Below are 22,663 nucleotides of genomic sequence, written 5' to 3'. Positions count from 1 at the left end.
CTGGACAGACGGTAATTTATTTTTAATTGGACCCTCTCCTTGCTCCGGCGAGCACTTTGGGATGCAGTCATTCAAGCCTTGGTCACATCTGGGCTGGATGACTGTAACGCACTGGACTTTGGAGTCAGCCAATCCTCCATGAAGGGTCTCCAGCGGATCCTGAATGCTGCCGCTCGCCTCTTGACCGGGGACTCGTAAGAGGTAGCGCGTCACTCCTCCTCAGGCATGCCCTTCACTGGCTGCATTTTCGAGTTGTTTTGAAGAAGACCCTCTAGTTGGTTTTCCAATCTTACAGTGGCCTGGCCCCACCTGACCTCGAGAAATACACTCGAGTTGAGTTGAGATGAAATCGCATTGCATCCTGCAGGTGAGAGTGATTCATCTCTTAGGGGGAGTGTGACCCAACTGCTTATGTTTGTGTTCTCGTTGTACCTTGGACTCACTTGTCAAGTTGTTTGGTCTGCTTCATCTCAACCCCGCTGGCCAAGGCCTGTTTTCGTAGCCCGAACAGCACTTGAAATTTTTGTTAGTCTACACTGCTAGTTTTAATCCGCAATTTCATCAAGTCCGTACCTCTAACGCTTATTCCGCAAGGATCAAAGGAATTCTTTTTTCGGTCACCGAAGATCTTCCCCAGTAGGATCTCGATCTCTACCACCGGACAATCCTTAAGAGTCTCGCGCGTTTGTCCCCTGAAGCCGACATAGACAACCTCATTCTGCTGAAGCTACCGGTGCGGAAGAACCAGGCCAGGTTTGGTGCACTTCCCTTCCCCTCACAGACTTTACGACGACTCCTCGGAGAAGGGAGGGGGAAGACAAAAACCCGCTGACGGCAATCGTGGGGACCATTTGCGAGCACTTGGACACATGTCAAGTGAGCTGTTGGATGTTGCACCTCCAAAACAAGCGGAAAGTGACAAATGGATTGCAGAAGCTTTTTCTCATTAGTCGTCTTAATTGGCTCAGGTAGTCGCGCTTCGGAGCCCCCGTGGAGCTTTTATGTGAATGAAAACCCACATCAGCAGCCCGCAATGTTTTGTTGCACACTTTCCAGGGTGTTCCTGCTCCCTCTCTGTGATTGTGCTTGCTCAGCACTGCCCCGATCCAGCCCATCCCTACAATTATACAACGGCAATTGTCCTCGGCCAGCTGGTGTCTTGTTTATTTCAAGGCGGCAGACGCGAGACGAAGAAAAGACGCAGCGGAAAGAAAGCCACAACCAAAACATGAGCATATGTTTCAACCTTGTCCCGTGAACCCAAAACAGGATGTCACACAGCAGGCCCTGCGCTCATGTCAGGCAGACACAGAAGGCGAATTGTCAGGAAAAGATGGAAGGAGGTTGATGTTTTCTGTCCCTAAAACAAACAACTGCGTGGGCAGAGTACAGATCCAGATGCCCGGATCCTTAAAAGCCTTTAAAATAAACAAACGATGCCTTCTTGACCTTTTAAAACAGTTCCCAGGTACGTACTTAATATGTGACTAAAAAGGGGAACACCCGTCGCCATCGTTTGTTTTCAGAAACTAAAGGATGCGCTTTGATCTGAGCGCTTTGAGAGATGCATTGAGGTGGTCGCGAATCTTTTCTTGTCCCTTGATGATCAAAGGTGTTCCCTAAGGCTCGGTACCGGGCACCTTCTCTGTTGCAGGACCAAAATCGAAAGAAACAGTCAAAATCAGTCAGTATTTGCATTTATTGATCTCTTGAGAGTCAAAGCAACAAGTCTTTCATGGACATCCGTCACAATAAATGTTGTCAGCATGCCACCAAATGCAAAAGTAGGTCCCATTGAAGGAGCGTGCCAGGGAGGTGATAAATAAGGGCAAAGCTATCAGGGTTTGGGAGTCATTACAGTAATGGACCACAATCGTCACACGCGAGACCCTCGGCCGAACCTCGGAAGACCCCACAGTCTGCGTTCGAGTGGGCAGTACCGCAGAAGTGACCGCTGGGCAGAAATGAGCCGCTGATGAATGAAGTGAGGTAGAATCTGCGCTTGGTCTCCCAGGCCGGAGCGCCACATGCAGCCGACATCTTGACCGTCTTTTTGTACGAAGCCCCTTTCGCACAGACCCACGGTCACGAAAGCCACGCGCACGCCGGATGAGGCCGGGGGGGTTTGGGGGTCAAGTCAAGCAGCCATTGCGCCTGCTTAGGATGAGTAGCGGAAGGCTCCGCCCACTCAGCCTACTGTTTCCGATTCTGACAAGTCATCCAGAATGCCGGCGTTGACCTGGCGTTTAATTATGAGGATGGGTGCGGCCGCAGTTCGGACACGACGGGAGACCGGCGTCCCCCCCTTCTACCGTTACACCTCGGCGATATGAAAGGGGGCTTTTGAGTGGTGACGACAACTTGGAAGAAACCGTCTGCGACACATCAGATTTTTCCAGAGGTTCCCTGAGTGATAATCGATGGCGTCACAAGACATGATCAGGACAGTGTATATAAAAATAAAGTCAAGCAATCACCCCCCCCACCCCCACCTCCCTATTCTTATCAGTACATTAACAACCCCACAGGGGAGTCTTGCGTGTTTGATTCAACGCCTGCGTTAAAAAAAAAATAAAGAAAGCCAGACGCTGACATTGAAAAGCGAGACGTTTCCGACTGAGGTACTCGTGGCTCACTTCACGCAGCATTTAGTCTCCGGTGTCAACGCCAGCAGACAATTGCAGATATGTGCCAGTTCAGAAACCGGTTCTGTTCCGGATTGTACATCTGGAATCAATCCATTTGAAGAGGAGCTTCGGGTTAATCAATAGTTTTGACGGGAGGACGTTTGTCAAGGAGCAAGCACCAAGTTGCCCACGAAAGCGACCGCATATCGTCCTCGAACGGAGACGGTCTTCCGGATCAAACGGTCGACTCTCTGGGTCCTTCACGGGCAGCGTTTCTGCAGCCGTAGAGCCACTTGATGACCCGAGCGTTCCTCTCTATGATGGAGACGCCGGCGGGGGGCTTCTCGGCCGGCTCCTCCCGGAACAAGCCGTCTCCGGAGTGGCGGGAGAACTCGCTGGGCTCCGTGCCGCCGTCCCCGGCGACGCTGCGCAGAGCCAGCGAAAGGGTGTCGACGGAGCTGGCGCCACACGGGAAGTTCTCCCGGCCGAGGCGCTCGATCAGGTCCGCGTCCAGGCCGCAAAAGTCAAAGAACCGCTCCTGCTCGGACTTGGCTCCGGAGCGGTCCAGATGCAGGTCCGATTTAGAACGGCGCAGCCCCCCGCGCTGACCCCCGCGGGACGAAGGTTGCGGAGATGCCCGTCTCCAGGGACCGTCATCGTCCATTCCTTCGTCGGCGGTGCCTTTCCGTCCGTCCCTGGTCCGGTCCAGTGGAGGCGTCCGGCCCGGGCCGGTGCCGCACCCCGGGCTGTGTTCCTGCTCGGTTTCGCTGGACCTCCTGCTTCCCGGCCCGCCTTCGTTATCGTTAGTCCATGACATGCGGGAGTCTCCATCCCGCGAGGGCATTTTCTCCTCACCAATGACCATCTTGTGGACTCCGGCGCCCCCCTTCTCCCTCATGGAGCCCTGGAAGAGGCGGCGGACGAAGCCGTAACCTTTCAGCTCGGCGCTGGCATTCTCTCCGTCGGGACTCTTGCACTCTTTCTTCTGCCGGTAGATGACGAGCGAGTCGGGTCTCAGCATGCGCTTGCCGGTGCTCCTGCGGAGGACGGGGGCGCTGCGCGGCGTCACCGGAGTGCTAAACGCCGGCGTCGTGGGACCGGCCGGCTGGCGGTTGAGCGCGTTGTTATGAGTCTCGAGGTCGACGGCAGACTGCCGATTCTCCTTTCTGGAGTCGTCGTTTTCATTTTCGTCCCCGGAGGAAAAAGATCGAGAGAGAGTGGAGAAGGGGGTGCTGGAGAAACCCCGCCGGGGGACTTGGGGACTGGCGAAAGGCCTTCGGGGCGGCGGCGGCGGAGTGCCGCACGGTACCGACACGGGTTCCTGTTTGGTGTTGATGACCTGCTGGCTCTTGACGTACTTGGCCTTGTCCGCCTCCAGCCTCTCGACGGCGCTAATCGCTCGACCGTGGCCCCCGGAGTCCATCTGCCGCCGCAGGTAGTCCGGACCCTTGTTGAGGAGCCGAAGGGGGGACGGTGATCCGATGGGGGTCAACGGCTTCATGTTGATTCGATGGGATTGGAAAGACGCGCTAGTTTCATTCCTGGAAATTGGAGGGTAGCGTTTGAAGAAACCGCACTGTTTACGTTTGCCGTCTCTTTTTTCAAAAGCGCTGAGGCGAATTGACATCCGGGATTCACGCACGTCTTTTTCGACTGGGTGGGCGGCCCTCTTTGTGTCAGAAAGCCCTCCCGAGCGAGTGGCTCCCCCGGCCGCAGCGCAGCCGAAATAGCAAGCGGATTCCTCTTTGAAATGCCGTCTTCTTGTCCTCCCTTCGCCGATCCTCCCGCCGACTTGCTCCAATCCGGCACTTGAGACGCCGACTGGCAGATGGGCCGACGTCTTTGCCGATGCCCTCACCTGCGTTGCACCCTGTGGAGGCACACAAAGAGAGAGAGAGAGAAAGGTTTCAGTCGTTTGCCTCCATTTAAAGCAGGAGGGAACGGCATCTCAACATTTTCGGCGCCTTTGGTCGCTTTCACCCCCCCCCCCCCCACCACCTCCCCCCCCACACACACAGATGTTAAGCTTCCAGCCCTGGGATAGGCCTTGTTTAGGAGCAGGAAAAAGACCTGCTGTGTGACTGCTAAATGAAAATGTGACCACCAGTGTGACGCTCTCAAGTCCTCAGTAAGCTGCATTTGTATCTGTCCTTCTTCTCGGAGGATAAAGAATAGATACCTGTGAGTATTGTTCTCGGGTGACACGTGTTGCTTGACATTGTTCCAATCGCCAAATGTCACAGAAATCTTTGTTTTTAATCGGGGGGGGGCCTTGAGATTTCATTGCAAGGCCAAATGACTCACGACTGAGGACAAACACAAACCCTGAAGAGCAACAAAGTGTCTCCTTAGATGTTGTGCAAGCGCATTCTAATCTCTGTCCCGCCTGCCCTGCCAGGCCCTCGCCCGGCGGGGGGTTCGGAGGCTTCGCGGGGGGGGGGCGACCCCATGCTGGCTGAAGCAGAAGCAGATGTTTTGTGTGGCGTCACACGGAGACGCTCCACGCGGTGCTGCCGGTTTTGACGCTGTTTTTTAATCACCAAGCAAAACGACTGCTGTTGAATCATCTGCAAAGTAAACAGCAACAATTGGCGCCGTTCGACTCATTTCACTTTTTGTAGCCAAATCACTCGTGCAAGCAAACGATGCAAAATGTGAGCATTGGCGTTGCTGCGTTAGAGCTCTTTCACCGACGGATTTGTGAACGCAAACGCTGCGGCAACACTCACGGGACATGCATTCTTTATCCTCTGTGAAGAATGACATTTATACTGTGGTTAACTGCGGAATTTTGACTGGCTCCGTGTATCGCCTTTTGTCTGCGTGATGGTGCCCTCTGGTGGCCAAGGTGTGCACATCAGCAGGAGCAGCACAATGGTCATTCGACTGATGCAAAAAAAAATGGGGCTAAACCTGTTTAATTCGTTTCATTCTATTGGATTTTGTCACGACTGCATGTTTTTATTATGGGCCTGAACAAATTGTTTTCAAATCGGCAAAAAATCATTTTCTTCTGGCAAATATCAGAATCGTCGAAAGACTTTTTTTTATGAGGGTGCCCAACAAATGAATTCACTTGACTTTTCCTTGATTAATTTTTAAACAAAGAAAGTGAGGCTCGGTTGATGTTGATGAGAAGCCGTATGGCTGCTCAGCCTCATTAGTCAGGGAGGGGGCAACACGGCTGCCATCAAACGTAAAAGACGTCAACCACCGCCTCCCTCCCCCTCCCAAAAAAGACAAAGAAAGCAGACAATAGTGTCAATCTTTGGGGTATTATCACGTCTGAGCTGCTGGAGGTTGCTAATGACTTTCTCTGGTGACCCCCCCCCCCCCCCCCAACCTACTCCTTGCCTCATAATCGCCTCACAACCCCACCCTTGAGATGGTCTCTTAAACGCAAAATGGACAACACCAGCCCTTAAACTGGCTATATATATATATATATATATATATATATATATCCATCTAAGTATATATATATATATATATATATATATATATATATATATATATATAGTGTATATATATATCTATATATATATACTGTATATGGTGACCAGACATATATTCCACATATATGTCTTGTCTCATTACACGTCAGCCGACCTGCTTCCCGACAAACGTACCCGGCAGGAACAGCCCCCCCCCGCCCCCCGCCCCTTCACAAGCCTCCTCCTTCTTCGTCGCGGTTGACTGAAGCGTAAGCAAATGAGGAGGATGCGAGCGTGCCCGTTGGCGGACCATCAGTCACACGCCGGCGAGGGAGATCCGTCAGGCCCGCGATTGAAGATTCGAGAGGCGGCTGTAAATAATCGATGGAATCGCGAGTCGGCGGAGGCTGCCGAGGTCGCAAACGTGACGAGAGCGATGGTGACAGTCGAGTCGACGTGCTTCCAAAGATAGATGGGAACATTCGGGGGAAGATTTGGGGGGATGCGGATTTCCAGCCTCTGTAGAGTCAAAGCAAGTGAGGGCCAGACGTTGATCCTTGACTCACTCGGGTTGCGCAAACGGAACGGGGGAGTGCGAACGTCGGTCATTCGGCGCAACGGTCAAGCGAACGCTTTCAGATGGTCCACACTCGCTTCATTCGGACAAAGTAGCAACACGCAACTCGCTCACTCTGAACTTTCCGGCAAACAAAACGAAGAGGGTCGCGCAAGAAATATTTTGCTCTCGCTGAGCCTTGACGGGACAGCAACTCGGGGGCATGCGAAGGTCACTGACCGAATGAAAAAGGAAGCCTTTCTTTGAGGTCCCCGTGAGGCGCCGCAGCCTAATACGGCCCAACGAAAACAAAGCGACGGCCGAGGCCCAGCAATCATGTCAAATTACAAGGTAGCAAGGGTCCACTTCGGATGTCGCAAAGCAGCTGCTGCTCAGCTTGCTTAGGGCTTGGGATGGGGGGGAAGGGGGTTTGATGATGTCATCACGGGGGCACCTTGCCCCTCTAATTAGAAACTTAAGCTCGGAGGGGCGGGAGGGGGGGGGTCCTCACATGCAAACCTTTGCAGGAAGATGAAGCGGCTTTGAAGGCGGCGTTTACGAGACGCGGCTCCGAGGCCGTGATAAGAAACACATGCGGCGCAACAATCGCTCAGGTCGGTACCTGCGCCGAGGCGTGTGCGGGCTCACGCAAGAAACATCGGACTGTGCAAAGTGGCCGGATGTGAACGTCCATTTTTCTGTTTTGCCTTGCAGTATCGACCTTTTGTCGCTGCGTCTATTTCACCTTTAAATTTTTTTTTTTATATAATTCAGTTAGCAAGTGAAGCAAATGGTGCTCAAAACGCATTCCTATTTAGGAAATGAGTGCAATTTGGTTCTGATTTAAAAAAAAAAATAGTAACGAGAAGATAAATACAATGAGAATCACGTCAAATCAAGTGATAATATTTACAAATCTGTTTTTTCTGTTTAAATTATCGATAATTTCTTATACATAATTATTATTCATTCATTCATTCATCTTCCGAGCCGCTTGATCCTCACTAGGGTCGCGGGGGGTGCTGGAGCCTATCCCAGCTGTCTTTGGGCAGTAGGCGGGGGACACCCTGAATCGGTTGCCAGCCAATCGCAGGGCACACAGAGACGAACAACCATCCACGCTCACACTCACACCTAGGGACAATTTAGAGTGTTCAATCAGCCTGCCATGCATATTTTTGGAATGTGGGAGGAAACCGGAGCACCCGGAGAAAACCCACGCAGGCCCGGGGAGAACATGCAAGCCCCACACAGGGAGGCCGGAGCTGGAATCGAACCCGGTACCTCTGCACTGTGAAGCCCACGTGCTAACCACTGGGCTACCGGGCCGCCACACATAATTATTAATCAATTATAAATAAATATTAATAAATTAATAAATTATTAATAAATAATTTCCAAATAATTCTTGCCTACCCCAACAAATGTCTACAAACCAATTGACTATTTATTTATTTATTTTTTTTGCCATTTTGACACCAGCAACCGGTCAAATATTAAAGTCTGTAAATATTATGGAATGATATTATTATTCTACATCTGATGAAGTAAATGGCGCATGAATGTTTGTGATAAAATGACGCCGGGTGTCTCTACCAAACTGTTGCTTTATTTATTAATTTCTCTTGATTTAATATGGACTTAAATGATCATCGTAAGAATCCTAAAATGTGAAGGGACGCTCGTTTAGTGTCGGCAGATGATGGGGAGAAGCCTCGATTAAATTTGAAGCGCCAGGGCTCGAGCCCCGTTGCATCCGGCTCAGTAGCGAATGACGCACCACCTTGGGAACAGACGACGTTGGCCTGGGGGCAAGTCGCACTTGGCGGAGGTAATAAGAGACTCGCCGACAACAAGCAAAGCGTCACTATCTCGCGCCGCCGACAAGATCCGACAAGCGCTTGCACAACACCTGCAAAAGTGCCACACGTTCACTCGAAAGGCCACCGACGGCGAATGACAATCGGTTTCCTCACTCTGGCTGACGTCGGCGCCAGCTCACTCCCGTTTCTACGAAAAGATGGTCGGAAGGCTCTTCCACTGAAGCCGTAACACACCAAACTGAATTTGACACGGAACTCCGCAAAGGAGGCTGGTGCCAAAACTGGCTGTGCTTTCACACAGTGATGCGGCACAAAATGGAGCTTTCACAGCCTTTGGCAGAGAAGCTGATGAGGGAGGATATTCCAGCATCCCCTTTCACGCGGCAACACAGCACAAATTGCACTAGCGGGGCCGTAACACGAGGCTCGGCCTGTTTACACAGAGCCCAGACAAGTGTGGCTTTCCACACTTGTTCAGCGGCTGTAACAGAAAGTCCAGTTTTATGCAGAAACCTCCAAAACATGATATTCTGCACAAAATTGGAATATGACAGCAGTGATAGAAGTCCCCGAATTTAGTCTCTCTTTTTTTTTTTTTTTACGCAAAACACTGCAGAGGGGTGTGTTGCTACAAGGGTGTGCCCTTTCACACAGATACACAGAAAAAATGGTGGTAGCAGAACCACCATTTGGACTTTTAAATTTATAATGGTACCTTTCGGGACTGCTCTTCTCCCGTAAAAATGTGCTGTGTCACTGGGAGAAAGTATCCACAGGATGACCCTACTTGGCGGTGACTTTTCTGTTTGCTGCTGTGGCGCCCCACAAAAAAAACAATTGTGAAATGTCCTTAGGGGGGATTATGCGGGTGAATCTTTGCGACGCACGCACACTCTGTTTAGTCTGCCAGGGACTTGGTTGCCCCACGCGCGCGTCAAACCAATCACGCTCTTGACGAGAACACACGGGCCCGACTGGACGCCGCCGCATCCGCTTGAGCCGTGTCAATATTTGCGCCGAGACACCGTTAAAACAATCAGCTTCAATCATCACTCTCACTCGCTTTTTGGACCGGCCCCGTCCGTCCGAGTTGAACCAAATATGCGCAATCGAAGGTCAGCGGGCCATTTGCGGGCAAAATCGGAACAAAAAAACTGCTGTCAAAAGCCCACAAAACTAAACAACAATCCTTGACAATATAAGTCAGACACGCTGTGGCTAAATGTACATTTTTGCTTTTTTTGTGGCTTCCGTGAATTAACTGCGGTGAGCTTCTTTTTACACTTGTATGCCAGCTAAATGTTTTTACATGCAGTTTTCAGGGATTTTTGATGGTAACAATTTGACACAAGAATTAATTGTCCATAGGCGCTATCTGGGGAGGGTGGAGGGGGGTGTAAACAAGAAACAGTCAGCTCACCCAAGAATAAATACGGGCCACTCACAGCGACCGCCGAGTGTGCGCGCGAGTGGAAAGCCAGCCACGCTTCCAAAGTCCCAAATTCGCATTCAAAGGAAGAAAGAGGAGCTTCGTCGCACTGACCTCTCCTTGTTCTATTTGGCCTTGTTGTAATCCTCTCTTGGCGTTTGGATCCGATGCAGAAGACGCGTTGGTTCTCTGGCCGTGACAGGCGGGCGCTTCTCCTGCCTGGACGTCTCGTGCAATGAGCCGAGCGTGGCCGCTGCCAACTCTCACGCGCAGAGAGAGAGAGAGAAAGAGAAAGAGAAGCTGAGAGGGTTGGGCAAGTGTGTGCGTGAGTGTGTGTAAACTGACTCCCACGTTTATCTGGGTGGAGAGCTGTGGGGGGGGGGGGGGGGTGTAGCGGGTGACGTGAAGTGGAAGACAAACATGACACGCAAATGTGTCGACCGACTGTTAATTTCGTAATGGGAAGGGATGAGCAAGTCATTTAGAAGGCCATTAAAATCAAAACTTCCTCGCGTGTCTGATTTGAAAAGTTTGTCGACCAGTGTAACGCGACTCACAAAAGCAGACGCGTGTAAATTTGGACGCGTTCTGAAATGACTTCTTCACGATCATCGATTCTAATTCGGGTCAAATAAAAAATGAGTGCATGTTTACATTGTTGAAGTAAGGTCATAGTTCACCCTAATTAGGCAATGAAGCGCAAAAGTGTGACGATAACCATAGAACGGGAAATGGAACCGACATTGAGACGGGAAAGGGCCTCGGCTGCTCTCATGACTCCGAATGACCGATCCGATTAAAGATACCGTCACGCAATTCATTCGATTTAGCAAATGCTACCAAGATGTAGCATGTAGCGTCGCGGCGAATGACAAGCGTCCAAACGCCTTCACGCAGAATTCTGAGCACTCCATGATTAACGTGGCTGCAAAAGAAAAGACTGATTGATGACGCGGTTGATTAACGAGGCCTACATGTAGTGGGCGCTTCCCTTCTGATGATAATCCGCCGATTGTTTGATCGATAGTTTGACGATCTCCACTGTTTGAGGTTGACTAATCCGATTGGAGTGCTTCACGCCTCATTGTTTGCGGGCATGATTAAAATTCAATGGGAATTTTCCGTCATTGATCACTGTGGTGATTTTCAGTGATGAAGGCATGACTTTCACTGTCCTCCATTTTGTTTTTCTTCCTCACGTTGAGTTTAAAAAAAAAAAAAAAGATGTGCCGTTGGTGGGAGGAAGAGATAAAGACGCGATCCACACCTGTTTTTCATTCCAAGTCCATCACTCACTAAAGGCTGACGGCTGAGGAGGCGCAGGGCAACACACACACACACACACACACACACACACACATCCTCACTCTGTTGGTTAAAAACTCATGCCGGTCCTCACAATGTCGTGAGTACAAGAACACACACACACATGCAGAGCAAAGTATTTTACCCGGCAACATAAGCAGGCTTCAAAACACAACAATGTTAAAGCTCAACATGTGACAGAAATAGGACGCCATCATGCGGCAAAATGGCCGCATCGGATGACCGTGGCGTTGTGATGTCACAGCGAGTCCGAGTTTCTCTTTTGTCCCGCTTTTGCTCTGTGCCATCACCGGTAGCCATCGATTATGAACATACGTTGATGTCGTCAATGCGTTGCATGTGTGTGGACGGCAAGAAAAGTGATTCAAAAAATTTTTCTGGCGCTTTTCGGGTTCATTTTCGCTTTGGTTTAGCCAGGCTGCGACGTCGCACCGCTGTATGTACACCACCCGTGTTGCTGTACCGGAATTGTGCGTGTAAGGCACCGGTGGATGGAGCCTCAATAAAAAGCCAACATGAAACCCGCCCCAGAAAGATGGAATGCAAGCGGCTCAACGGCGGCGTGCGCTGTTGACAAATGACAGGCCTCAGAATAGAACTTCCTGTTTGGTTGAGGGTGCAGTCACGCCTCATTTGGGGGGTCACCGCCAGACACAAGAAATGTGCTTCGCTTGATCTGGTCCTCTCCTGAACTCTGACCCCCCCACCCCCTTCCACTCCCAACCCAAGGAAATCACATTTCCTGTCGTGCGGCGCCTATATTTGAATTGCGCAGTTCTTGGCGGGCGGCGGCGTGAGCAGGTGGCTAACGCGTGCCGCTAATCCTCTAATAGCTGTCAAAGATCACGGCACGGAATACAGAGGACTCCATTTCTCGCCGCCATGTTTAGTTTTGCCACCCCACAGACCTTTGAACCCCAGTCAGACTACTTTCCAACAAGTTATGCTCCCCCAACACCCGCGTAATGCTGTACATGAATCCCCCAACAAGACGCGTCACCGCTCACCCGCCGGTCATGTTTTGCGCCGGAAGACGCTCATAATGCGCCAGCTATTCGGGAAGTACAACGGGAATGTCCGGAATGCGCCGCGGAGGCCGCTTCCGAGCACGCAAGATCAATATTACCGGACCAAGATGAGGAAATGGGAGAAATTCCTGTCTGGAAATGAAAAGTCGACGGCCCCCCAAGAGGCTACGACTGAAATGTTCAATTCTAAAACTCCAATTAAGGGCTGGGCTTCCGTCTTGCGGGACAATGTTGGAAAAAGGATTTCGTGCTACAGGTAGGGTAGAAAAGGCTTCTAGTTTTACTTCCAGAGATGGAAAAACTCGCAGCCGGTGCGGGAGGGGCTCGCGACTGAAGACGAGACAATGGGGAAGGTTTGCCCACTTAGCCTCATGTTTTGGGACAAGCGAGGCGATGACACGGACGCGTTGTTCCTCCGGCGAGCGCCGGCGCCGTTGAAAAAGACACGTCTCCACAGGTTGCGGGGTCAAGTGTGCAGCTCCTGTTTTCGGGACACCCGCAAAGGAACGGCTGCCTGAGGGAACTCGTCACTAGGCCACTTAGTCCTGATCGGCATCTCCGCCGGACCACCGAGTCTCGGACGAGATCTTGGTTCACTTTTCACCAGCCGGGAGCCATTTTGCCACAGCAAACCGGTTTCGTTCAGAGTTTTGTCGAGTGGGAGCAGAGGCAACTTTGACGCAGCCCGCACCCCAACGAAAGGCTTATGAGAACCGGAAGAGTACCTGTTGGATATTTTGGAATCCTCCATCATGACGACCTTAACACGTGCATAGCGGATTGTTCTAAAACCGGATTGTAATCCAACCGCCAAAGATTTGACACTGAATGAGGATGGTATCCTTTGCAACCATTGGCCCTGAAGCTCGAGAAATTTGCCCTGCGCTTCGACGCAAGCCTCACAGGAAGTCCGAGTCGCGCAAAATGAACATTGTGTGTCCGAGCTTCCCCGAGGGCAGAAGAGGGAGAAACTGATTGTCAGTCTGGCTCCAGCTAAGGGTGCCCTCAGGCGACTCCCGCGTTCGGCGCTTGGAATAAATCCCGCGAGGCACAACTGCCGGTGACGCCTTGTGCTGAACACCGAGCCCCCCTCGTAAGGGACGCCCTCGAGGACAATTACTTGTTGAAGCAGATGGTGTCGCTTCGACTTCCACAGCTCCCTGACTTGAGAGTTGTTTTCTTCCGAGATGGAGAGTTTGCAGGTTGATACAAGCGGGAGCATAGAAGCCTTCAACCTGGTCTTAGTCTCGACTCAGTCTCCACTTGGGATTCAGCCTCAGCCTTTCAGTCTTGGCCTTGACTCGGCCTCAACTTTCCCCGGTCTTGTTTGAAGCCCTCGGTCTTGGGCTAGACTTGGTCTCATCCCGTCTTGACGAGGTGCCATCCACTCAGTCTTGGCTTTGACTCAATTTCAACCTCCCTCGGACTGGGTCTTGATTCGGTCTCAACTTCTTGTCTTTGTCTGGACTCGGGCTCAAGCCTTCCAAGTTTGGGTCTCGGGTCGGCGTCACCCTACCTCGGTCATCCTTTTGACTCCATTTGAACCCTTCAAAGTTTTTTAGCCACAATTGATTTTGATCGCCAACAGAGTCTGCTGACACGTTGGCGAGCACACCCTCAAGACCACAGACCAATATTTCTCCGTGAGAAGTCCACTGCGGGATTTCCGCATCCCTGCACAAAGTCCTCTCGGTCAACAAGCGCTTTGACTCAAGATGTTAAAAAAAAGATGATAGGTGATCTTATCTGAAAGGCGGCAGAATCAACTGCGTCAGCCTGAGCGGGGGAGTGCTGCTGCTGATTAACACACAGTAACCTCCCAGGGGCTGTTCCATCCAAGATATCCCCCCCTCCCCCCCAAACACAAAAAGTAAGCCAAAAGTGGCATCCGCAGTCACAACAAGGCCTCGTCTGAACGCATCCCTGACCTCCGTCTCGACTCAAGAAGAAACAACAGTTGAGTGAAGATGAGAAAAAGCCACCCTCGGCGAGTTTCTCTACGTCATCTGAGAATGAAGAGTGGGCCATGGGGGGGACAAAGGGGCTACTCATGAGGCTGGTCGCTCATACGACAGAGGCTCGGTGACATTCACATTCTTGCTTATGTGGGAACACAATCCAAGAAAACCACAGCGCGATCTCACTGGATTTACTGCACTCCGGGCAACCGTGGGAGATGTCGCGATATTTCATTCCGAGATATAACAACGGCATACGCATCGGACCATCACGTAGAATTCGATTCATAAGGGGGTGGGGTTGCGGTGGAATGCCGTCTGCAAGTGCCGCATCGGCCACCGCCATCGTTTTGGTCCGCAATTTCTGCCTCGGTCTTCGTTTTGATGCTTACCAAGTCTTGATCTTAACTCGGCGTCAACCTTTACTCCGTGTTGTTCTTGGACTCCGCCCGTCCCATCCCAGAATCGGAGTCAAACTCGTCCCGTGATGTCTTTTCTCGTCCGTGATGCTTTTCCACAGGCAAAGCCGGTTGCTAACGAGGGCCTATTTCTCGGTCCGAGTTGGTCACATTTGAGAACGCGCGGGCGGGCCTAGCCAAAACAAAGACCCGTTAAGCTAACGTAAGCTTTGCCGCGCCTGAGCTCTGGAACTCGCATCATTAGACTCCACTGAGCTGCAGCGCCGGCAGTCTTCAGTCTAGAAGTCGACACAGCCGACCCCCGTCCTTCTAAATTCTTGAATTTTCCGCTCCAGGTTGTTCACTCAACTGCAGCTGTCCCTTTTTTTTTTAGCTGCCTGCTGTTTCCTTTTGGCTAAGTATAGGTTATTAGGTCGACGAGAGGCCAAACAAGACCCGGCTTTAGCGGGCAGCGTAAAAGCTGAGGAGGTGGTGGTGGTGAAGCGAGTATCAGGTATTGAACTCCACACCTCCTGATTCTTTTCCCCTCCAACCCGAGCTCCAAAGGCAGAGTATTTGCCGGGGCAACTTCTAACTAAAGATGGCAAAAGTCCCGGCTTGAGCAGGACAATCCCGCGAGACGTGAGCGTCGGGTGTTGAAGTTGACAGCCGTGTTCACACACACGCTGCGGGGACTTCCTGTCCACTCCCGGCGCTCTTATCTGCCTTCCTTCAAGCCCTGGGCGGCTCTCCTCCCTCTTTCTCGTGTTGCGTTTGACGGCGGATCCTGCTGACGCGGCTGCTGGTCGCAGCGCCCTGGGTGGGTGAGGTCCAGAGTCGTGACCTCAGCTCTCGGCCACTCCGTGTTGTTATCGATGGCGGGTTGTAGTCGACTTTTGGCAATGCAACTGACTACTTTCCACTCCTTCGCAAACAGATTTAATCCACAACATGGAGGAGTGCACAGAATTAGTCAACAAACAAAAACAAACCCAAACGCATGACTCTTGCAACTTTACATATGAGGAAGTGAAGTAAGAGTTGAACTCAGGTTGTATTTCGACATAAACTTGCTCTTTTTCATTGCGCCAACACGAAATTTCGTGCGACGCATCACAAGAGGCTGCACATCCTTCTGTTACGAACAAACAGACTGAATTTTGGATAACCGGTTAGCACGTCCGCCTCACAGTGCAGAGATGCGGGGTTCGATTCCGGCTCCGGCCTTCCTTGTGGAGCTTGTCGGCTGTCCGGAGCTGCGTGGCTTTTCTCCGCTTTCCTCCCAAATTCCCAAAACATGCATGGCCGCTTACCAGAACGCTCCAAATTGTCCCTACGTGTGAGCATGAGTGCGAATGTTTGCTTGTCTATATCTGCCCCATGATTGGTTGACACCCGACTCAGGGTGCCCCCCTCCCCCCGCCCACTGCCTGAAGACAGCTGGGATAGGCTCGCGAGGCCTGCTAGCACTCACTGTAAAATTCCATTTGCATTGTTAACAAGTGGAGGATTAAGGTGCCAAGTAGGTAAATAAAGCCCCCCGATGCGTGTGTGTTCTGCCTTGGCTCACTCACTGAGAAGAGGCCCTCGGTTTCCTGTTCATTGCACCTTGGTTCTTGTTTGCGCTGGCTCCCTGGAGCCCGTGACGAGAGGCGAGCTGATAAAAGTAGCGGTCAGGAATAACAACGGGCCAAACGGATTTTGGGGCCAAAGATAACGTGTCATCGATGATCTGGCGAGGCGAAGCAATGCCTGCTGGAAAACTTTTAAGAGGGGTGCGCTTGTGGCCATCCATCCCAGAGAATTTGCTCAAATTTGGTTGCAATCAGACAACAACTCAAAGATGTTGTGGTTGTTGTTTTTCCTGAATCCTCAAATGGCAGCTCCGAGCCAAAATGGCCAACTGGCTGTTTGTCTCTGGACATGGATTCTTGGGGGGAGGGAAGGGGTGGGGCCACTCTGTCCAGCTACAATGACAGAAACGAGGTGATCTGCACTTGAGTGTTCCGAGTTTCACCACTTCAAACTTGCTATCAAAATGTCCAGATGTTCAATTTTGATTTGACGCCTGAAAATGATCCCAAAATAACCGTTAAAAACCAAACCGGACGACTTTGTATCTTCGGGTCGGGCTTTTTGAGACGTTTTGGTGGGTTTATCCATCATAGAGGTCCCCACCAAAATTTCATGTTGCTAAGTGAAAGAGGTTTTGGGGGCTCACTTCCGGCCGAAGAGAAAAGTTGGATAAAAAGCCTCCAAATTTTGAAAAGATGATGATTGCAGTGCACATTTCTTCAAGATATTTGTTCAGAAGACAGTGACCGTAGCGAGCATGTGACCTGCGCGGAGGTGGGAGGTCTGAGGCCGTAGGCGGGGATGGAGGTCAAGCTCCATTTGGCATTGTTTGGAGGCCGTAAAGGTCTCAGGTCGCCGGCCGAGGCCTGACCTAAACTGTTTACTTTGCGGGGAAGGCCTGCAAGAGCGGCGTGATGGATGGCCAGCAATCCCCGCAGGAGGGTCTATCAATTAAGGTCTCGTCATGACGTCCCTCCCGCTTGGCAATTTGCCGGTGGAAAACCCAACAAGTTCTTCGTAAGAACTTATAAGCGCCAACTAAGCACAGCCCTGGCCCTGGCCCTGGCCGGCAATAGCACCAAGGTTGTTTTGGTGGGGAAAGGGGTCCTAAATAGGAACTTGGATTCGTATCTCGAGGTGTTCTTTTCCCTCCAAGAAGTACGTTTGAACAACCAGAAAAGTCATTCTGGTTGTGGCACCAAAAGAAGGGTGTCGCAGTCATGGAAATCCAGTTTGAGACATCCAGACCTTGAAACCCCAAAGACTTTTAATCCCCTACTCCTCTCCAGAGAGCCATTTGTGGTTTTGGGGATTTGTCCAGGGAAGCAAGTAAGCGGTCAGCCGCTACTTCAACGCCAACTAAATGGCTTACGTTGACACCAGAAACATTCGTGGGAATGTCGAATAGATGATCAAGTTTGGAGGTCAACTGAGGCTCTTCAGTGAGGGGGTTGGATGAGAGCTCTGCTAAAAGCCCCGGGGGTAGGCTACGAGAAGGGGACTCCACTGCTCCAATGCAATATTTAAAATCCAGTGCTCGTGCGTGTGTTGATGCTGAAAAAAAACGAAGGCGAAGATCGAGACTTTCGAGTAGCCAGGAGACAGTCTAGACCAAGAATTGAAAGGCTCGAGGCTCTTCAGAGTAAGACCAAGAAAGGTTGAGACCAAGTCAACACCAAAACTTTGCGGTGATTGAGAATCAGTCGAGATTTGAGTCGGAACCATTTCAAGACTGAGACCGAAGCAAAGATCGCAACGCAATGACCGTGCTATATCCACAGGATCTGGACGTCGTTAAAGTGGCCATTATGTGTCCCAATACTTTTGCCCCTCTCGTGGACTGCGGTATTCACAATGCGAGCTCATCTGACAAATTTCTCACGGAGTGCGGCGGCCGGCTTTCCTCGGCACTTTGAGCTGTGCCCCAAGAGATCTCGTCAGTCCCCGAAATAGAAGCCTGCACGTTTTGTGCAAAGGGGATATTTTTATCTTTTCCTGCACCGAAAAGGGCCCGTTTTTGCGGCTTCGTCCTCTCCGACAAGTCTCTCGCGTTATGGCAGCGGTAATCACAGAGGTTCCCTTCCTGCTTTTCACCCCGCTGGCAACAAACTCCGGAACGGATTCATCACACGCGGACTCTCACGCATAAGACGAAAAAAAACCAGAGGCCGATGAAAGACGGTGACGGGGCGTGACGGTATATTTAGCAGCGTTCCAACGTCAACAACGTTGGCCGCGAAGCCGGCGCCGTCTACGCTCGAGAAAGCCATTGAGCCGAGTGGGAGGAAATCTCCTCGTGATGGAGATTGACGGCTTTTCTGCTCAATCAGACGGCGGCGCCTCGTTTTGGGGAAAGATCAAATAAATCCCTGCGGGGGGGGGGGGGGGGGGCACTCTGCGGAGTGATCATGCGGCTGCCGTAAATTGTGAGTGCCGTCGAGCCGTTCCAAATCTGCTTGGCGAGAAATCCCCACTTGATGTTAGGTCACACAAGAGGGGGTCAGCCCCCACCTCCCTTTTTTTTTTTTTTTTCAAACGGCCAATTTGCAGCTCAATTCGAGTCACCGCCGATTTCCGGCACCTTCCGAGTCTTGGCAATTGCCCTCGTAATGGCCAAACTTAAACACAAACCACCCGGCAGGCTTGACAAGCAGATTGGAGTTCTCATTGGGAGATTGCGAGAGCAAAGGTTGAGTCATGACACGGGGGGGGGGGGGGCGGGGGGTTGTCCTTCGGCGCCGCGAGTGTCGTCGCAAAGTCCATTTTAGTGCATGACGGAGAGAAAGGGAATTGATGTGCTCCATTTTATCAGCTTGTGGTCCATCGTTTCTGGTCCCCGGGCCGGTCGACTTGTCCTTACACAGCTTCGCATATTTCACGCGGCCTTGGCCATGCTCAGCCTTGTACGTCGGTCGTAACTCTTGTACAAGATCGCTGGTCAAGCACCAAGTAGGGAAGAAAGCAAAACATTTTTCAGTTTTGCGAATCACTGAAATCATTTGAGGAGCAACTTGATCATTTTGTGGTCCATTTTCACCGATGCTTCTTTCAGCCTAAACCAGGCATGTCCAAAGTCCGGCCCGGGGGCCAAATCCGGCCCGCGGTCAAATTTCATCGGGCCCTCGGCCCCTGTCATAAAATCAGTGCCGTCTGGCCCGCAGGTTGGGCGCAATGGAACACGTGTTGCATTGACTGAGGTCTCGTAGACTGGTGAGTGATGTTTTATAGAGTACTGCTTCCCTCTAGTGGCTAAATGAGTAATAGCATTCACTAAATGAGTAATAGCATTTAGACACTAGAGGGCATCACTCACGAGTTAACAAGACATCACTCCGTGTTTATATTGACTGATATGTCATATTTCAAATTCCTGTTTCAAATGAACCAAAATAAATTCTTAAGATTGTTGAAATTAAAATAAAAATGGAAATGTGAAACAGACTGGCTTACTAAAATTTGTTGAACAATATTGTTGTTCAATGTAAAGAATGTCAGCCAAGGTCGGCCCCCTGACATTTTACCACATAAAATCTGGCCCCCTTGGCAAAAAGTTTAGACACCCCTGCCCTAAACCCACAAAAAAAACCTGTCGTTTGTGGTTTTTACAGTGGAACTTTTTTTTAAATGCTCATAAAATGTTATTGGATTATGTAGTAGGTGCGCCGGAAACACTCAAGACCACTCGGTAACATCGCCAAGCAGTGGGCCCGGCATGGATAGTACGTTTGTACAGGTCTGTGTAAATAGGAATTGTTTTTGATGCTGATGTCAGTGCGTAAAATGTCAGTTTTTATTTAGTCGCGGAACACAACTCGCCCCGGGTTGCTCAATCGGCCCTGAATCAAATGTCAAGTGTGCATCCAGTGTCGGCATACCTCGGGCACTTTTCATGGCCTACTTTGAAGTTCAAAGTGTGCTTTTCCCCTGCCTCCCCATGCCTTCATCTCTCTTTTTTGGGTCATGCCAGATGTGACCTACAAGAAGTGCTGAGTGAGCGCACCTTTCATGGCAATGAAGTAAGAGCTCTGGTCGACCACATGGAACACGGACGGAGAGATGAAAGATCTCAGAGGGAAGCCTGAAGTCTGGTGTACAGAAGGACCTATTTTAACATTTTATTGTTATGATTTAAACAGTGCGGAGACGAGGGCAACCGAGAACTTTTGCCTTCCACCTGAAACTCATTTTTACCCTGAAGATGGTAAGTGCCTATTTTGTCACACCACCAGGCAGGGGCGGTGTGGCCATTGGAAAACACGTTAATTTTCGCGAACGGCCAGTGTATTTCCTGCTCGGTCCTGGTCATCACGCAGCCCGGACGGTGACGCATATTCCCGGCTTCCCACGTCTCTGCCAGGTGTCCGAGTGCTGTTTCTGTGCCGCCGGCTCCTGTAGTTTCACTCCGTCCCAAACTTTCCTTTCAACAGAAAAGAGGTCAAAATAAAGCCCAATATAGCCACCATTATTGGCACCAGAACTGTCCCAATACTGTTTACCATGTAGTTGTTGTGATTCTGTCTCAAAATGGAGCTCCAAAAGAATAATGAAATAGGTTGAACAACCTGTCACCGGCTTCCTGTTTCTAGTACGACGGCTCCACCTGCTGGTAACTCCGTGCATATGCAACGCTTCGCTCTTCCAAACAGTAACACAAAGGGGTCTCCGCTACTGGATTAGAAGACAAACACGAGCCACTCGAACTGATGTGACTTGTGTATTTATTTTTTTCATCCCGCCAGAAGATTGTAGACGAAATGTCAAAGATAAGATGAAGGCAGTAGTGCTTTTCATGCGCAGTACTCCATTTTGACGCGCGATGGTTGGGGGGCCGTTTGGGTGAACTTCCTGACTTGTTTTTCACGATTGGCGCAAAAATGACTTTTGTTTCCCCATCAACGCTGGGATTTCATCACGTTCGTCAATGGCGCAAGCTTCTTTCACTCTTTCGAATAAAAGATGAAACCACAAGGAAGGATGAATGAAGCAAATACGTGTGTACACTATACCTGTTGAAATGCAAAAGAGACTTCGATACTCCGATACTTTCTTACACAGTATTTGGGGATTTTGTAAGCTTATGTTATATTATTAATTACAATCATTTTATCTTTGAGCATCAAATTATTTCCTTTTAAGAACTCCTAAATGATATTCTATTGTTTAATAATTGCTTAGGCATGTTTTTATGTTGATAGGTTCTTGGCTGAAGTAGGAGAAGCAGGAAGTGATTTTAGTTACAAGGAGATTTGTTTTCTCTAACGTGTTGCGGTGCAGTCGTTTTTTTCTCTCCTTCTCAATAAAACTGCATTCGAAGGATTCCATCTCTCCTTTTGCCATTCGTAAAGTAGAGCTATCCGCTAACAACAACGAACCGCTCCATTTACACACTGAACAAATACTCCAGGTGTTAAAAAAACCCAAAACAAAACTAGGACTAAACCTAAACCTGCCAAAAGAATGGAAACTAACATACAACCTGGGTAATATTTGTACACGGATTACGACACGGTAGCCAAATCACATAAACAATGGCAGTGACGGTGTCTCTGTTATAAACCATGCATCCAAAACTAGTTATCGTTGCATCTGCATGGTGACATTTGTGCACATTTCCTATTCGAGAGTTCTGGGATGCCAGAGTAGGAGTGACGCGCTCCCTCTTACAAGTACCAGTACCAGCGGCGTTGTGGACCAACTGGAGATGTTTGATGGAGGATTGGCTGACTCCAAAGTGAAGTGCATGACAGTAATCCAGCAGAGATGTGACAAAGGTGTGAATGACTGTTTGATTGTTTAAAAAAATAAAGTGAATTTCAATATTTTTAACTGCCACATAAAACGGATAAAAAGAAAAGTTAACTACTGTCTAAAACGGTGTGAAATATACCATCTATGTTATTACATGACTTCCATGATTTGTTTGGCAGTCACCTCACTGTTTTTTTTTAAACCTCGCCTAGGCTATAGAACTATCCATCCATTTTCTGAACCGCTCTAAACCATTCACACTTCCTGCTCCCCATGATGCTTTTGACGACATGCTGCAAAAGCAAATATGTGCTAAACCTCATTTGGTTTATGTAATCCATTTCCTGTTTGGTGGTTCTCATCCCCCACTTCCTCTTTGCCTTTTGTAATTCTCTTATTTCCTGGTCCATGAGGCTCCTTTGATGCGTAATTCACTTTGGTAGTGACGGATAAAGAGCGAACCCTTGAACACGACTGACACTACAAAGCACAACACGGCGCAATAAAGACGCTAACACAATAAGGAGCGGTGGAGGAAAAACGATCAGCGCCTCCAAAGTTGACTGACCAGCATCGACAACCAAGTGACGGTGTTTGGTGTCCGTGGCCGTTGTCCATCGCACCCTGCGGACTTGGGCCCTCTGACCCCTGAGCTCAAGCCAACGGTCTTAAACTGGACAGCGATTTGAAATCGGGTCGGCTGAATGACTAACGCACTTGACTTTGGAGTCAGCCAATCCTCCATGAAGCGTCTCCAGTGG

At 50.2% G+C, this 22,663-nt stretch overlaps 2 protein-coding genes across 2 annotated transcripts in view; one reads left to right on the top strand and one right to left on the bottom strand.

Annotated features, from left to right (window-relative positions):
• The window catches only part of LOC127600986 (mannosyl-oligosaccharide 1,2-alpha-mannosidase IC), a 264,345-nt gene that overhangs the window by 175,195 nt on the left and 66,487 nt on the right, over positions 1-22,663 (top strand). The gene's annotated exons all lie outside the window — the stretch shown is intronic.
• Positions 22-10,342, bottom strand: fam110d (family with sequence similarity 110 member D). The gene is made up of 2 exons (XM_052065959.1): positions 9,861-10,342; positions 22-4,497 (listed from the first exon to the last, which is right to left on the bottom strand). Exon 2 carries the CDS (start codon positions 4,252-4,254, stop codon positions 2,863-2,865), a length of 1,392 nt encoding a protein of 463 aa, XP_051921919.1. The 5' UTR covers positions 4,255-4,497; positions 9,861-10,342; the 3' UTR covers positions 22-2,862.

The sequence above is a fragment of the Hippocampus zosterae genome, chromosome 5 (genome assembly GCF_025434085.1).
Source record: "Hippocampus zosterae strain Florida chromosome 5, ASM2543408v3, whole genome shotgun sequence".
Lineage (NCBI taxonomy): Eukaryota > Metazoa > Chordata > Actinopteri > Syngnathiformes > Syngnathidae > Hippocampus > Hippocampus zosterae.
Note: the sequence above shows the minus strand (reverse complement) of the source record. Positions and strands in the feature narration are given on the sequence as shown.